Source organism: Amblyomma mixtum, chromosome 1, assembly GCF_055824585.1.
Source record: "Amblyomma mixtum isolate Tamu chromosome 1, ASM5582458v1, whole genome shotgun sequence".
Lineage (NCBI taxonomy): Eukaryota > Metazoa > Arthropoda > Arachnida > Ixodida > Ixodidae > Amblyomma > Amblyomma mixtum.
Window position 1 is genome coordinate 221,408,700 of NC_143012.1, and position 15,987 is coordinate 221,424,686.

Consider the following 15,987-nt stretch of genomic DNA (forward strand, 5'->3'; position numbering starts at 1 on the left):
CTAGCACCGTCATTAGAAAAAAGAATAATCAACGTGTAACGCGCGAAATCATTGAATCGGAGTTTATATATAATCGGGGAGAAGCATGTGTTATCTCCGCTTCAATCACTCTTTCTGATAAAGAGCTTACATATTAGCGCATGCAGTGACGATGACGCCAGATTGTTCAGAGTGCGTATATGTTCGCACGATTTGTTCGCAATAAAAGTTGGAAGTCCGCGCCGTCATTGTTGTCTCGTCTAGTCCTCGTCTCCTTGCGCTGCAATTTATTTGTTCAAGACTGTTTCATTTCCTTGTGGAGTATTCGCAGGGAGCAGTCCCGTGCGCAAAACGCTCTGCTTACGTTAGGATAATTGTTCGTCGCAGTGAATCCTCTCTAACCTACTCGTTCTGAAAGCCTCCACGGCCGAAGTTTTCAACTCCTGCTTGGAACTATTCCTAGCATTACCCGTCAGTGTTACCAATAATTAATCAACTCAGCATTAGATCAGAGATGGTTGTGTTGGTGTTCTATCACGGAGTGCACCCTTCGCACTTGCCTCGAGGTCGAAGCTCATGAGGTAGCCGAATACGCTGGTCATATATGCGTTGGGCGTTCCGGCGAAGAAGCGTGGATTCGAATAGGCGTAGGCTGGCAGAGGCGTGCCCACCGTCATCCGCTCGGCCGTCGGTATCACTGGGTGTGCCGAGATGTCGGACTCCTGCGTGCGCCAACATAGGTGTAAGGAATCAGTAGGCTTTTGCCGATGCCAAGACGGCGTTTGCGGCGATCGCCGGCACCCGGCGTATTGTGTGAAACCTAAATGGGGACGGAGGCAGTCTGCTTTCGTTTTGGGAGGCAATTACGAACGTCCGTTTTTTTTCGGGGGGGGGGGAGGTCCCGTCGCTGCCGGAGGCCCCAGCGGGCGGCAGCGGGTGACGCGCAAGGCAGACAGCAGCTAGCAGCAGCCAGGGAGGGAGCGGCCGGCGCACCCAATGCCTCCCATTGTCCCCTTTTTGGGGAAGGACGCGTGTTTCTGGCCGGGGCCGCTTGGTGCCAGTGCACAAAGAACCAAGAGCGTAAAAAGGTCAAGCCGCCGTTTCATCTTACGCCGACAGCGCGGCTTCACAGACACCACCGGACAGAACGAGCACAGCCACCTGCTTAATTGGGGACAGTGGCGGCCATCTCGACTTATGTCGCCGCCCCGACCCCGGAGGACAACTGGTGGCCTCGGCAGTCCATTGTGATCCGACTCTTATCGGAAAGTGGATCTGCGCTCCCGGGCGAGGTTTGCAACAGTCGCAGCTGGGTTGGGGCCGACAATTGCCCTAGTGCCGGGAAGCGTCAAGGTCACGGGGACTGGGGAGAGAAACGTACCCGTGGCAGTGTCTTGACATGTTGTTCTTATGTGTTTTGCTTTTTCTTTCCATAGGGGAGAGAGTTTGTTTACTACGGTGGAAGTGTGGGGCGGGGCACGTAACCCGGGGGGCCAATCCGTATGTGTGTGAATTCTCGGAATGTACTGTTTTAAGTGAAAATGATGCCCTTTTTACCATATGTACATTTGAGAGAGAGTTATGTGCCTTAAGGAAGTTGGAGGGCGGACCACGCGGCTAAAAACCAATCGTGTTAAGGGTTTGACACGATTGGATGCTGATGAATGTGGGCCGGGCCCATGTGTCTTTAAAACTGGGTCCCGGAGCCCGGAAAAGAGGTTCTGGGCTACGGAGACAGATGTAACGCATCTTCGGCTATGCCGAGTAGGGGCCTCCCCTAAATGTTAGCCAGTTCCATGTTGTTGTTGTGCTCACTGCTCAACTTGTATATATATGTAAACTATTGTATATAAAGCTTCAAGTTATATCCCCTGCAAGTTCTCTGTTGTTTGCAAGGATCATCTCCTATAGACCTTCAGCCTTCAAGTCATTATAACAAGCCGTCTCCGACGGGGCACCTCTGGTGCAAAAGAAAGAAAAGGGGGTAAAGAACCTGAAACTTTACTGGCGCAGTCGACAGGATCCTGTTGCTGTCAGGAACGAAGCACAGGAAAAGGGGAAGGCAAGAAAGGAGAGACGTCCAGGCATCAACAAGCCGATCATCGGCGGTTTGGGAGGAGCAGGGGCGGGCGGAGAGAAGCTGCAGCGATCGAGGAGGCCAGGTCCAGTCATCGGAAGTCAACTGCCATCGGCTCCAGTGGAGCGGCGACAGTCGAGGACACCGAACGGCAGGTGGCAGCTGATCGCAGGAGGACAGCTTCAGGAGGAGCAAGAGCAAACAAGTGAGCGACAAGGACCACAGCAATAGCCCAGCGACGCGTGAGTGCTTCCGGTCCGGAAATCAGCGCGTCGAGGGGGAGACTCGACGATCACCTGCGGGTCAAAGCAAGGTGACGGCGGCGGGCACACGACCAGCGGCGTGCGACAGCTCATCGCAGCGGGCGGTGCAAGTGGCGGTGGACGTCGACCCCAAGGAGCTGGCAATGCGGATCGGCACATCGAAACGGTGAGTTTCCTTGGTCGCATTGTTCACGTCCCTGTTCATGTGTTCGAGCCGGTAGGAGAGCCGAGGGGTACGGAAGGTATGGAGGGCCATCTATGTCGACCCACACTTGATTGGAGGTACCAATTGGAATTAGAGAAGGCGCGCTTAGCGGACCTGCAGGCGCAGCTCGCACAAATCAATGGTGGGAAGGCGCTGATCTTCGAGGCAAAATCTCCGGATTTTAAGGTGGTGAGAGCAAAGAGCCAGCAGCTAGCGCTGGAGCTGGTTAAGCTCAAGGGGGCTAGAAGAGCTAGTGACCTAGCCAGGGAGAACTCCGAGTTCCGGGAGGTGAGGCCGCCTGCGCCGGAAGGCAAAGGCTTCTGCTCGTCGGGAACAGGTCAGGGAAAGAGCAGCCAGGACGCCGTAAGCAATCAGACGGTATGCGCGAACGCCTCTTCGTTCGGGAAGAGGGCAAAAAGCCCAGGGGGTGAGGGCGAGATTCCTGAGGGGCGCGAGGGTGTCACAGATTTTCCGCCATCGCGGGCGGCTCGTAACGAAAGGGAGCAGCCAAATTCTGATGATCTGGGGGTAATCAAGACCAAATTGTCCGATAACAGACAGGACAGCGGTCAAATTCTTGTAGGCGAAACATTCGAGGGCGGGAGTTCGGGAGTAAAAACGCGGTCGCAAGCAAGCTGCGAAAAAGAGGAGTCCGTTCGGTATGAAACGGCCAGCAACGAAAGACGTAAGGTCGGGGAGCTGGCGCCAGGAGGAGAGCTAACTTTGCCGCAACGGCACACTGAGCCGAGCATAGGGCAGGAAGAGCCCTGTAACTTTACTGATGGAAAAAGCCTTTCACCCGAGGCAGAGAACGGAGGCGGGCCTGCTGGGCCGACTAGGCAAAGTACAGCGCAGTGGTCAAACGCACCCAATGGGTGTCCGATCAGGTCAGGTGAGGACAGGGAGATGCGTGGGGACTGGCCGAAAGGCAAATTCGGGTCAGGTGACTGCGAGGAAGCTCATGCCGCCTCAGACGGGGCCACGAAACCGGCAGGAGCAGATCAATCAGGGAGCGGCAATTTTAAGGTTTGCCCGTGCATTAAAGGTGCAGATGGCTCTAAGCGAGGCTTAGTAGCAGGAGGTAGGTGCGTGACTTTTGCTTTGAAAGCAGACGCGTGGAACAGTGTGTTCCGGGCTGCAGTACACCAGACCAAGTGTAGTAAAACCGGCCGCAGTGGTGTGGTTAGACTGAGCAGGGGTTATGCTCCGTACGCAACGCGCAGTTCGTACTGGCGCGCAGGAGAAAGCGGGCCCTCAGGGGTATCGCATTGTCGGGGGTCTGGACCCAGCGAGGACCAGGACGTTTTTGATCCTGGGGGAAACCAGAGTTCACGCCCCGTTGTGCCACTGGCCTAATGAGCCAAGCGACCGTTAGGCGGTAGTCGTGTTGATTAGTAACACGTGAGGGCTCGAATGCACACAGGGACACTCAGTGCGACTAAGGAGGCTCACGCGGCCACTTGCGGACCTCGTACGAGTGCTTCAGTGGGGAGTGTCTGTGTGTATGTGTGCTCATTCGCGAGCAGGACGAGAGTGTGCGTGCAGGGGTAACTGGTCGCATCGAAACAACTTGGACTTCGGTCAAGACGCTGTGTTTGAATGTGTGAAACGCGTACGCGCGTGTGTGGCACTGACTGTAAGCACAGCCAATGGACCTGGACACCCGTGATGCAAACACAGCATGCTTGAAACCTTTTTTCTTTTGGAATGTGGGGTGTGGTTTTATTGTTGGTATTAACAATGACGCCGTTTTGGAGTGTAGTGTACGCGTGTAGCAGTACATTGCCCTCAGAGTGATTTTGTAAGTTGGACTGATCCCTTGTTATAATTCTAAAAGTGACATTTAGGTCCTTTTTAGAATCTTGGGAGGGGCGTGTAAGGAATCAGTAGGCTTTTGCCGATGCCAAGACGGCGTTTGCGGCGATCGCCGGCACCCGGCGTATTGTGTGAAACCTAAATGGGGACGGAGGCAGTCTGCTTTCGTTTTGGGAGGCAATTACGAACGTCCGTTTTTTTTTTTTTTGGGGGGGGGGGGGGGTCCCGTCGCTGCCGGAGGCCCCAGCGGGCGGCAGCGGGTGACGCGCAAGGCAGACAGCAGCTAGCAGCAGCCAGGGAGGGAGCGGCCGGCGCACCCAATGCCTCCCATTGTCCCCTTTTTGGGGAAGGACGCGTGTTTCTGGCCGGGGCCGCTTGGTGCCAGTGCACAAAGAACCAAGAGCGTAAAAAGGTCAAGCCGCCGTTTCATCTTACGCCGACAGCGCGGCTTCACAGACACCACCGGACAGAACGAGCACAGCCACCTGTTTAATTGGGGACAGTGGCGGCCATCTCGACTTATGTCGCCGCCCCGACCCCGGAGGACAACTGGTGGCTTCGGCAGTCCATTGTGATCCGACTCTTATCGGAAAGTGGATCTGCGCTCCCGGGCGAGGTTTGCAACAGTCGCAGCTGGGTTGGGGCCGACAATTGCCCTAGTGCCGGGAAGCGTCAAGGTCACGGGGACTGGGGAGAGAAACGTACCCGTGGCAGTGTCTTGACATGTTGTTCTTATGTGTTTTGCTTTTTCTTTCCATAGGGGAGAGAGTTTGTTTACTACGGTGGAAGTGTGGGGCGGGGCACGTAACCCGGGGGGCCAATCCGTATGTGTGTGAATTCTCGGAATGTACTGTTTTAAGTGAAAATGATGCCCTTTTTACCATATGTACATTTGAGAGAGAGTTATGTGCCTTAAGGAAGTTGGAGGGCGGACCACGCGGCTAAAAACCAATCGTGTTAAGGGTTTGACACGATTGGATGCTGATGAATGTGGGCCGGGCCCATGTGTCTTTAAAACTGGGTCCCGGAGCCCGGAAAAGAGGTTCTGGGCTACGGAGACAGATGTAACGCATCTTCGGCTATGCCGAGTAGGGGCCTCCCCTAAATGTTAGCCAGTTCCATGTTGTTGTTGTGCTCACTGCTCAACTTGTATATATATGTAAACTATTGTATATAAAGCTTCAAGTTATATCCCCTGCAAGTTCTCTGTTGTTTGCAAGGATCATCTCCTATAGACCTTCAGCCTTCAAGTCATTATAACAAGCCGTCTCCGACGGGGCACCTCTGGTGCAAAAGAAAGAAAAGGGGGTAAAGAACCTGAAACTTTACTATAGGCATCACAGGCGAGCAGTTTATTCACTTCAATCCCTCCGAGAGGTGAACTATGGTGAATAGGGCTTCTAGTCAGTAGTTGTTGGGAATACGGAGCAGGCATGTTTGCAAGATGAGTGTTGATGTGGGAAAGAGTAGAGTGCAGTACAGGGAAATTGTAGAATGAAACTCGTTTTCGCTTCACAATGAACAAAACAATAGTTACTACATTACTACAAAAAGTCTACAATGTTCAACGAAAGCATCAGAAGAGCAGGCTAGGTCCTCTGCGTTGTCGATCGAGGCAAGCTCGATAACCCAGGAAGAGAGTGACCGTAACCGTTCACGGGGGGGGGGAGGCAATGGGGGGGGGGTTAAGAGGTGCCTTAAGAGATTTGGAGGAAGGTATTGCAAATTTTGTCCATATTATTCTTGCTACCCAAACACTGAAAAAGGTTTGACCATGAGCTTTGCCCCCCTTTAAGGAGAGGCCTGTGCATGCGTATGAAAGTAAATAGGGAGCGACTTCATAAAAGAGGAACTATAGGGAGGAAGGGGTGGTGTAATTGAGTAATAATACTGTAGTTCCCAAAAAACCAAGCCCAAAGAAGCAGCTGCACTTTCATATGCACCTTAATCGGAGCTCAAAGCTGCAGGGCCAGGTCTTAGGAAAAAGTGTCCGCAGTTGTTCTTTGAAATGCATTAAGTGGTGCGCCCTGTGAGTGGGGTGTTGTAAATGACTCCTTTATCTGGCGCTAAGGTGGACATTGGGAACACGGGTCTCAGTACCAGCGTCCGCCTACGGAAGCATTAATGTTTTTTGAAAGCTCACCTCCGATCTCATTTTTCAGCCACTGCTTCGAGTGCGGCTGTGTTCGCACACTCTTTAGCAACTCAAGCCGAAAGCAAGCGTTGGCTGCTTGTTAATGCCGCGCTATTAGCTATTTACCATGTTCTTAAGGAGGAGCTTTAAAAAGATACTGTTATAAAATTTTCACTACACATCCATACGACTGTGCTCGTCGCCTCTTCTGTCTTTCCCTTTTCAATCCCTTCATCCCTCTTCCCCCAGTGCAGGATAGCCAACCCGAAAACCATTCTGATAAACATCCCTGCCTTCCCTCTTCCTCTTTATCTCTCTCGCTCGCGAACATTCCGGCCACTCACATTCCGCTCCAGCATGCCCAGGGGTCCTCCCCACTCTCCCGTTGGGCGTCGGCTGGACCATATCTGCTCGTCCGTGGTCTGGAGCTGCACGCTGTCGAACACGTCGCGTGTAAGTCGTTTCATTTCACGCGAGGGCGAGACTTCCTTCTTTGGGCAGCCAACACCCTCATGTTAGTAACAAATGTCGCTTATGGGGAGTAAAGCGACGATCATACGTTGATGCATGAAATCACTATGCATTATTAATTCTTGGAAGGAACCGCCAGGGAAAGCTTCTTTTTCTTTCTGTAAACCACGGGTCTACAATCATCCCAGTTTTCAGAACGGACAGATTCCTTAGTGCAGAGGCAGGTGAAGCAAAACGTGACTGGGAGCAAAAGTGCGATATTGTGACACCTAGCGCCCCTAACTTTTAACTTAATTTTATGCGTGTTTTACGTGACGCAATAGGTGTCCACTGAAACTTAAGTTAAAGGTACACAGAAGACAAATAAAAGTGGTTCTATATCTATAGGGTAACGTGTTACAATCTCAAAGAGCTGACTGTCACCTTAAACAGAGCTTTTACAAGCTAGGAAATACCAAACATGAAAATACAGCTGTCACTATCACGAGTATATTTTGCAAGCAATGTGCATGCGCCAACAGCAATTTTTTGGAGCGGATACCTAAGGTTACGCTGCACCGCGATTCAGTTAAAAAAAAGCAACCCGTTCTTATTGGTCACGACATCACGAGTTTTAATCCACTGGCGGGAAGATTTTTAAGTGCAATTCTCTTTATTATAAATTTGTTTTATGCTTCGGGACAAACGTAAACATAACGAGAAATAGGCAGAGAAGATATTTTTACCGACAAGAGTAATTGGATGCATTTTTCATCCGTGTACCTTTAAAGGTAGCAAAATTTTTTTGTTTCGAGCCAAAGAAAAAAATTCCCAATTCAGGCTTGGTGAATGGAAAAGCATTCAAAACTAGTGAATTTCTGCACGCCACATTTCTAGGTACGTTGTAGCTCAGCCACTCAAGCCCCCACTCAGCCCTCTAGCCTTTAAGTGTTTAGTTATTACTATGTGGTTGATGATATTATCTGGAGCAAGGTTTGAGAATTCTTGCGCCGAGAACTGTTAAACACTATTTTACCCCGGCTATACGTGGGGCCTAACGCGACATCTTGGTGTTCTGCAGGCCCTAAGTAAATATAATTATTTTAGTGCTCGATACATAGCTGGGCCCTTGTCTTATCGCTGTTTTTGATATATTGTGAGCGCACAAAATAAAAATATTGATTATCGACTAGGGCGCCGAAGATGCGAATAAAACTGTGCTGACGATGTAGCGCCGGTGCCGTCAAGCTTTTTGGTGTTCGTAGAAACGCGCACCACAGAGCAGTACAGAATAAGATGGTTTATGGTTTATGGGGTTTAACGTCCCAAAGCGACTAAGGCTATGAGAGACGCCGTAGTGGAGGGCTCCGGAAATTTCGACCACCTGGGGTTCTTTAACGTGCACTGACATCGCACAGTACACGGGCCTCTAGAATTTCTCCTCCAAAGAAATTCTAGCCGCTGCGGCCGGGATCGAACCCGCGTCTTTTGGGTCAGCAGCCGAGCACCATAGCCACTGAGCCACCGCGGCGGCAGTACAGAATAAGAGAGAGTATGAAGGGCGGGAACTGCATCACAGGTATTCCCAAACTGAGCTGCGCATCTTTCTAGTTGGCGAGTACCGCTACTTGTCCAGAACATTCTGACATGGAGGAAGCTTTTTTCATTGCGCCAAACAATCATATTCAACTCCACGTGTCGACCTGCTGAGAATCTAACTGAATCTCACATTCATTCAACAGAGTTGCGCAAAAGAGCAGCAGTTGAGACACTGACAAAGAGAAATAAATGCGACGATGGCAGGGAATACAACAGAATCGTGGAACCAGGGCACATGCGAAGCTTAACAACAAAGCTGCCTTGTCTCATGCACGTTATGAAACAAAAAAAAAAAACATTGCTGGAACCTGTCAGTATACTGTGCTTGTCATGCGAATATGCTCATGACTGTTGTGTTAGTGCTCAAGGAGCCAACTTCACGTGAATTCATTGCTGGATCAGTAATAACTCAATCTTGTAACGGCTTCTTAGTCTGCCCTGTACACCATCTCATTTAGCACCGCGGCAAGTAGTAAAAATTCGACATTTCGAAGTTTATTAGATTTTACTATGGTCAAATTCAGCTAGCTTTTTCTTCTTTACTGACGGTGATGCCAGCACTGCAGCTAATAGTCCTGCAGATCTGTGCATAATAATAAAAATCGATGATTTCCAAATTTGTGTCACTTTATGCCCCACTCTCCTATGCTCGAGGGAACAAGAAACGTGAAGACTTGAATGAACTTCTATGTTAGAAAAATTGCACTCTTATTCAGAACTATAGTTGGTGGCACACTTTACTATTCTGCGCAAAAAGCAGTTTCTGAAGAGCCTAAGCATGTGCTGAAGTATACGTGCGCGCAAACACTAACCAGTCTCACCAACCGACTGCAGTACGCATTCACCGATAATTAACGTCACCGATTAATATCACTGCCTCGTCGCGAGGCATATAAACTACCCAGTCGGGCCTTTCTGGACAGTATACTCGCCGCTATATGAATGAACTGTAAGAGTTTACTTGAATCGGAGGAATTGCTGCAGAGTCTGGATGATGTACCACGCCAAGCCATCGAAGACCACTTCGCCGTCAACCACGGACACCCCCAGAAATGGCTTCATCTTGAAAAGAACAGACGAATGCAAGAAGCATACACATTCATCCATCCAATGTACTCAGTTACGCATCTCAGTGTGCGCATAGCATGACTCCCTACCTGCACTGACTGCGCTTTGCAAGCCGCAAAACTTCATCAATAAAGAAAACACAGGGTTGTAGATCTGCAGTCTTGTAGATGTGATTTGGTCTGATTTGTCCCCCCCCCCCCCCCCCACCTCCCTGCCGCATTGTCCCGCTATCACTTTAGAAACTATAAGACCAGCTCGCTCTGGTCAACGAGGCGTAAGATGTGCTAAGCGCTCGATGTGTTCTGTTTAGTAAAATCTTTCCCCCCTTTTTCTATCTCGACAACAAAAACACATTCCCTCGAGGGAAATGATAACAGCTCAGAAGAGGGACGGATCGGGCTAGTTGGTGCGTATAAATCATTTTCGAGAGCGTCTTTCTTTCTGTGTCTGATTACAGCGCGGTTACATCCAACGAAAACATAGGCACAGTGCTCGTCAGGAGTGCCTTATGCATCTGTCACTTGAAAAGCTACGCTGCACATTCATTGATGTGACCTGTGCGCAACATTATGACCTTGAAAACTTATTGGAGTAAAGTGAAGAAAACGCCAACAGGTATTTGAAAAATGAACGCAAACTGCAGTTGTAATTTTTTTATAATGTTTTGCAGTCAAAGCATGGGCTGCTGGGACGCTGGTATGTTACATTTAACGGAAAAATCTACGTAAAACGAGACAATATAATAGACGATACAAAGAGGAGGGCGTTGAACAGGATCAGTGCCGCCCTGTCTGCATCTTCTATTGCCCTGTAGCCATTTGTGCCTGTTTCGCTCATCATCTTCAAGGGTAAGCAGAAATTTGAAAGCTACCCATGTTTTAAGCACTGAACTGCATTAAAATAAAACAAATATTATGATCTAACTTTCCCGCAGTAGTTCGCTCTGTTTGCATTCAATAAATATATAATGGAGTTTCTAATCAATGAATGATTATTATCAATTCCTACCAAGCAAGCATAAAATTACATTAGCTGCTTTTCGATCCCAAGACCAGTCGACATTTCGTGCCTGCCAGTGCGTACAGTTATATAGAACACTGCAAAAGGATAAATTGCATCATTTGTTTAGGTATTTCGCGGGCACCAGGTACAGACAGTTTACGGCACATTGTACGCCCATACAAGTAGTCACGCTGCAGCCTGCCAAACTTAAGCCAGTACGGGGGAATAGCAGCTGCGTATAGTTGTTTGCAAACTAGCGTTCTTGCAGATAGCCGATGCCAAGAAGAAGGAATTGGGTACATGCTAGAAAAGGCGGGATTCAAGCCTTCCTTTTTTTTTAGTGCTTCCAAGGTATGAACCAGTTCCTTTACATGCAAGAACTCAAAAATGGCTGCCGGAACCACAGAAAAAGTTTATACTTACCGACAGTCCGACGAATCTGAGAGTAGTGTTTTCAAGTTCGTGCATCTGTGGCAAGAAGGATTAAAGTAATAAGTGAAAGAAACGCTGAATCCGACAAATTAAAAGTAAAATTTTCACATTGGTGCTGCCATCACTCCCGCTTGATTTTCGTCTCTTGGTGAGACCAAAAGGTCGAGAGTTTTTCGTCATTTGCCTCCACAAGTCCCAACGGACTTGGATCGAGTGAGTTCTGATGGAGTGGCAAGCACTGGCTAGCACACTACTCGCGTACGGTTCTCTTTGCGGACTGCGAAGTGTGACATGCCGTATTATCATTCGAAACAGTGCAGTTTTTACTGTTCCTCAAAAGGTTTGGTTTAACAATGAGGACACTGATGTTTACGCAACTGTGCTGAACGACCAGCCAGGTTATAGAGGAAAATTATTCTTCAAAACATCCGCAACCGATGAATCAAAGTACTTAATGAATGCCGTAAATGCAGGTATTTCCTTTTTCTTTGTGAATACGGATTGTGAGCCTGCGCGTGACCACATTTATGCACAGCTAAGCTCAAATTTCCCTAGATGCAGTAGATTTTAAATAAGTGAGTCAGAACACAGCAATTCAAGTAGAAGCCATATCAAAATTAACACTTTTCATAGAAACTAACAATTATTCTGCAGGTAAAAGCTATCAAGAAGCTGACTCTTTATATGTTGTTTGTATGAGTTTTCTTATCAAGGACATTCACAATTCTGGGGCGTTCCTGCTAACAACTTCAAACATCACTTTTTGCCCAAACAGAGAGTTATCCGGGTGTTCCCTGCCATCTTAGTAACGCTTATGAGCGGTCCGATAATGTGCCGATTCAGGTAGCATGATCCAAATGTGTCTGGCTGATGGCAAAAAAAGAGCTGCACAGCGACTGCAATCACTGCTGTGGTCTGAATGAGGAAAAACTCAGCAAGTTATTTTTACAAGTAGTTCTTCTGGGGAACGGTTCTTTAAATTGCACGGGGCAGCAAATTTGCTCTTCTTATTGCTTGTACGCGTACTGTCCCCTTCGCAGCGATGGAGTATTTCTTAACTGCACCTGTGCTATGGTCAGTCTAGTTAGTCGACAAAAAATTCGTCAAATTCACAAATTGTCACGATGAGTCCTCATGTACCAATAACCTTGTGAACACCATTCCTAATTCGGCATTTGACTTCTATTTAATTTAGTGCCATGAAAATGTAGTATATTCTCCACCAAATGCATTCTATGAGGAGGCTATAGTTATCTAAGACAGCCATTAATCCATGTAAACCGTTCGCTTCTGCGTCGCAAATGCAAAACAAAGCCATAACATGCAATATGTAAGAAAATTCCCCCATATATCTTAACCAAAATTGCGCTGAAAAATGGTAGACAAGTTTCCTTGCGTTTCGTAAGTCTAAGTTAATCTCTCTTGAGACCGCACTTAACCCTACGTCATACTTTCTATTGTCACTTGGTCACTCCGCTTGGAAATCATTGGGTCCTTTCAGATTTACTGCATGGTTGAAGCACTCCGTAACGAATCAAATTAATGCAAATCGAACTTCTGCACGGTAAGCCTAGGTCAAAACAGTAGAAAAATAAAAAATGCGGCTTCCCAACTTATCAGACACTCGGCCGAAGGAAACGGGTTCTTCTCTCTTAAGATGATACAGCACTTGACACCTACGTTGAAGACAAGACACGGTCGACGTTTTCCGCTCTGCGCTTCTTAAAGCTGGGAAGGCGTGCACGGGACCCTTATAAACTCCGTGGTAACCGGGCTCTCGAGTTCTGAAAGGAAAGGCTTGTCAAAACAACTGTCATCTATTTCAAATTGTTATGTATTGACATGCGTACTACGCTCGTGTACGACAGGGTCGACGTCGGCTTTTCCGGCTGTTATCAGTTTTCGAAAGCTCTTGATCTCAAAGTCGTTAAACCGTGTCTTTCAGATAGCTGGAACCTTCTCTTCATTTGCTCAACCTGTCCTGGAGAAACAAAGTTACCTCAATTTTTTGTGAAGTCTCGAGCTACAGGTTTGTTTTTCGGGATGTCGACTTTGGAAAATTCTATGCATAACTTCCGGGGCCTCTTTATCTTTGTTGGTTGATCACAAGAATAATATTGCTGCCATAATGGTGGCTACATACAGGTAAAAAAAATGAGCTTGCATTCAAGCGTACCCAGCAACAGATGGCTTTTATCTTAAGCAGCTTGCCTTTCTCGCCCCTTTTTGCCCTCACAGAACACGTGCTGTAAACACGTACTAACTTAGTTCTTCTAACATCGACAATTTTGCATTTTCTGTGTATACTTCTTCTGCATTCTCGTTGTTTCTCCTTATCTTTGTCTTATCTCCGCGTTGCGGTTCTGGTCAACTGAACACGCTCAGACACCGGACACGAGCCCCGGTTTTATGTCCGCGTCTGCTTTGGGGTTGGCTCGTGTCAGGTACTAAAATTGCGTTTTGTGCATCATTCACCTTCGCTTTAAAGGGTTGGAAAGACACTCACGCGACCTTCAGAAAAGTGAACTTTGTGTTATTCGCCTGCTTCACTGGGACATGTGCCAATATTAATGACCCCGCGTATGGACCGCCACTCTTTTGTGCGAGTGTCAAAGTTACCCTGCTTGATTAGTTTTAAACTATACCGTGTGCCAGTGAAAGTAAAGAATACTAGCTGGCTACCAAATCCACACAGGGTTACACTTTCTCTTTTTACTGATGGTTTTATAGCTATCCTTGATTGTCTAGATGAAGCTCTAGAAAGACTGTAAACGATTCGGTTAAAACGTTCTGAAGTTTTGAAAGAAACATCAAACAGCCTTGTTACAAAAAAGGATTGTTTTTGAATTCTACTAATCGCGGTTGTTGAAGCCCGCTAAGTTTCCAAAGCACCTGGTATCCCATTTGGGGCCGGGATACAGATAAGCTCATTATCAGCCGCTAGCAGGCAGTCACCATCGTCCTCGCCCGCCTGCGCGCTACGGCGCCATGAACCAGGAGGTGCTACAGAATCGACCAGGAAATGTGTGGAGCCAGGCGTAGGATTCCTAAAGGTGTCACTCGTGCCGCAAGCAGTAGGCTGTTTGCGGCAAATAGAGGAACTGGCCTGTACGGGTATTTCATGCATCGCTTTATATATTCATAATTGAAGTCGTTCACACATTTCTAAACTTTAAGAATTCAAGTGAGTAACCGTAACGAATCACCTCTTGAAACAGAAATAAAACGTTTAAACATTTGCACCACGTGACCAAGCGTGGTACAGGCTAGCCCGGTGGACCCCCCCCCCCCCCCCCCCCCCCCCCTTCTGGCTAGTGCCGGCTCGAGGATCAACCGACGCTTCGCCGGCAGCCCTTTCCCAGCTGCAAACTTCGGACGGCTGAGCCCCTCTTGTCCATTCAGACAATTCAAACGGTGACCAGTGGTGCGACCTGATTAGAAGGTTAGAGCTGCTGACTGCTGCAACGGTTCCCGAGGCTATTTAAACAGAGCCACGCTCAGCGAGAAGAGAGACGGAGACAACAAGCGAAAGAGACGCCCTACCGGGTCATTGCCGCGCTCCTTTTTGCAAGGCCGTTATGGTCTCTGCCATTGTGCAGGCTATGTAACGCCCTTGTTTATAACTCACCGCAGCCTTGACCGTTTCATCACTCAGCTCTGCGCAGCAGTGGCAGCACGCTGAGATGCACGAGAGCCAACAGTGGGGCCAGGGTGGGATGCCCAGTCCCGACAGGGGACACTTAAGCTCCGCCTTAACGGTACGACGCAACAGTGTTAATGTGTCCCTTCAGCGGCCTGGGGTCCTCTTTACATATACTTCGTAGACATGTACAGTCTTTGGAATGTTTTAAAATCTCGCTTCAATTTCTTTTTATTTTATTTTATCTACCGCAAGACACACTAGGCCTGCCTTCAACCAAGCCGAACGAACGTTCCTCAGTGGTGAAAGGGTAACGCGCACTGCTTACGACTCATTGGACACCAGTTCGAGTCCCAGCTCGACCATTTTCCTCTTCAGCGCTATTACTTTCCTTCCTTCTAAAGCACTACGTAATGGTGCTGGAATGACGTTATTACCCTGTAGGCCAATGAGGAATTGCGAAGTCACGGCATCGCTGCTGCACTCTGTGGTTGATCTGTGTGGGGTGATTGAATAACCCGCACAATGTCATGTGCTTGTGACGTCACGACCCTCTCGACCAATCCTCATTTTCTCGGCACGACAACAACGCCAGGTCCTCAGCTGAACGGGACACTTAACGCTTTTGCGTTAATATGAGCAAAAAATTTTAAATGCTTTTCAGATGACCTTAACGAATTTCGTGTAACTGCGTCGTTATACAGGCTAATCCATATAACTATATTTGCGAGAAATATGAGTATTTACAAAAATAATTTTTTGAAGTCAGCAGTGTTATTGCTTTCTCATGTCATTGTCGTTAACCTACAATGTGATTTCTTTCGCTTACTGATCGAAAGCCACATTGTCCAATTAACTCACTGACTGAAACACGACCATGTTTGTTGAAAATGAATCGCTGCTTTTCTTTGGATGTGTTAAATATGTCGATATTAGATGCCCCTAAACAGGTCCGAAATTATAGGGCATATTCAAGTGCTGATTGGATTATAGCATTATATACGAGAGATTGTGCAGTTTGTGTTGCAGATTTTATTTACCGCCTAAAATAAAACGGTTTAGGAAGGGTGGTAACTGTGACAGTGTCGATGTGTTTTGCCCATGACAAATTATTGGTGACCTAAGGACCGAAATACTTATGATGATACATATGATACTTATGATTTCTCAAAGAGCGATGATGATAATATTGTCTGGGAAAAAAAAAGGCTTTTCGTTCTGGTGATTTTCATGAAGACTGTCTTTTCAAAGCGAATTGTCCATTGCAACTGATCACGCCATGCTATTACTTTTGAAAGCGCATTATTTCATCTAATTTGGTTC

The 15,987-nt window shown here is 47.9% G+C and overlaps 1 protein-coding gene across 1 annotated transcript; it reads right to left on the reverse strand.

Annotated features, from left to right (window-relative positions):
- Nucleotides 1-482: 482 nt before the first annotated feature.
- On the reverse strand, nucleotides 483-11,354 carry LOC149370980 (uncharacterized). Its single transcript, XM_089578933.1, has 4 exons — nucleotides 11,016-11,354; nucleotides 9,484-9,584; nucleotides 6,818-6,908; nucleotides 483-701 (listed from the first exon to the last, which is right to left on the reverse strand). Exons 1-4 carry the CDS (start codon nucleotides 11,058-11,060, stop codon nucleotides 483-485), a joined length of 456 nt encoding a protein of 151 aa, XP_089435059.1. The 5' UTR covers nucleotides 11,061-11,354.
- Between the last annotated feature and the right edge of the window lie 4,633 nt (nucleotides 11,355-15,987).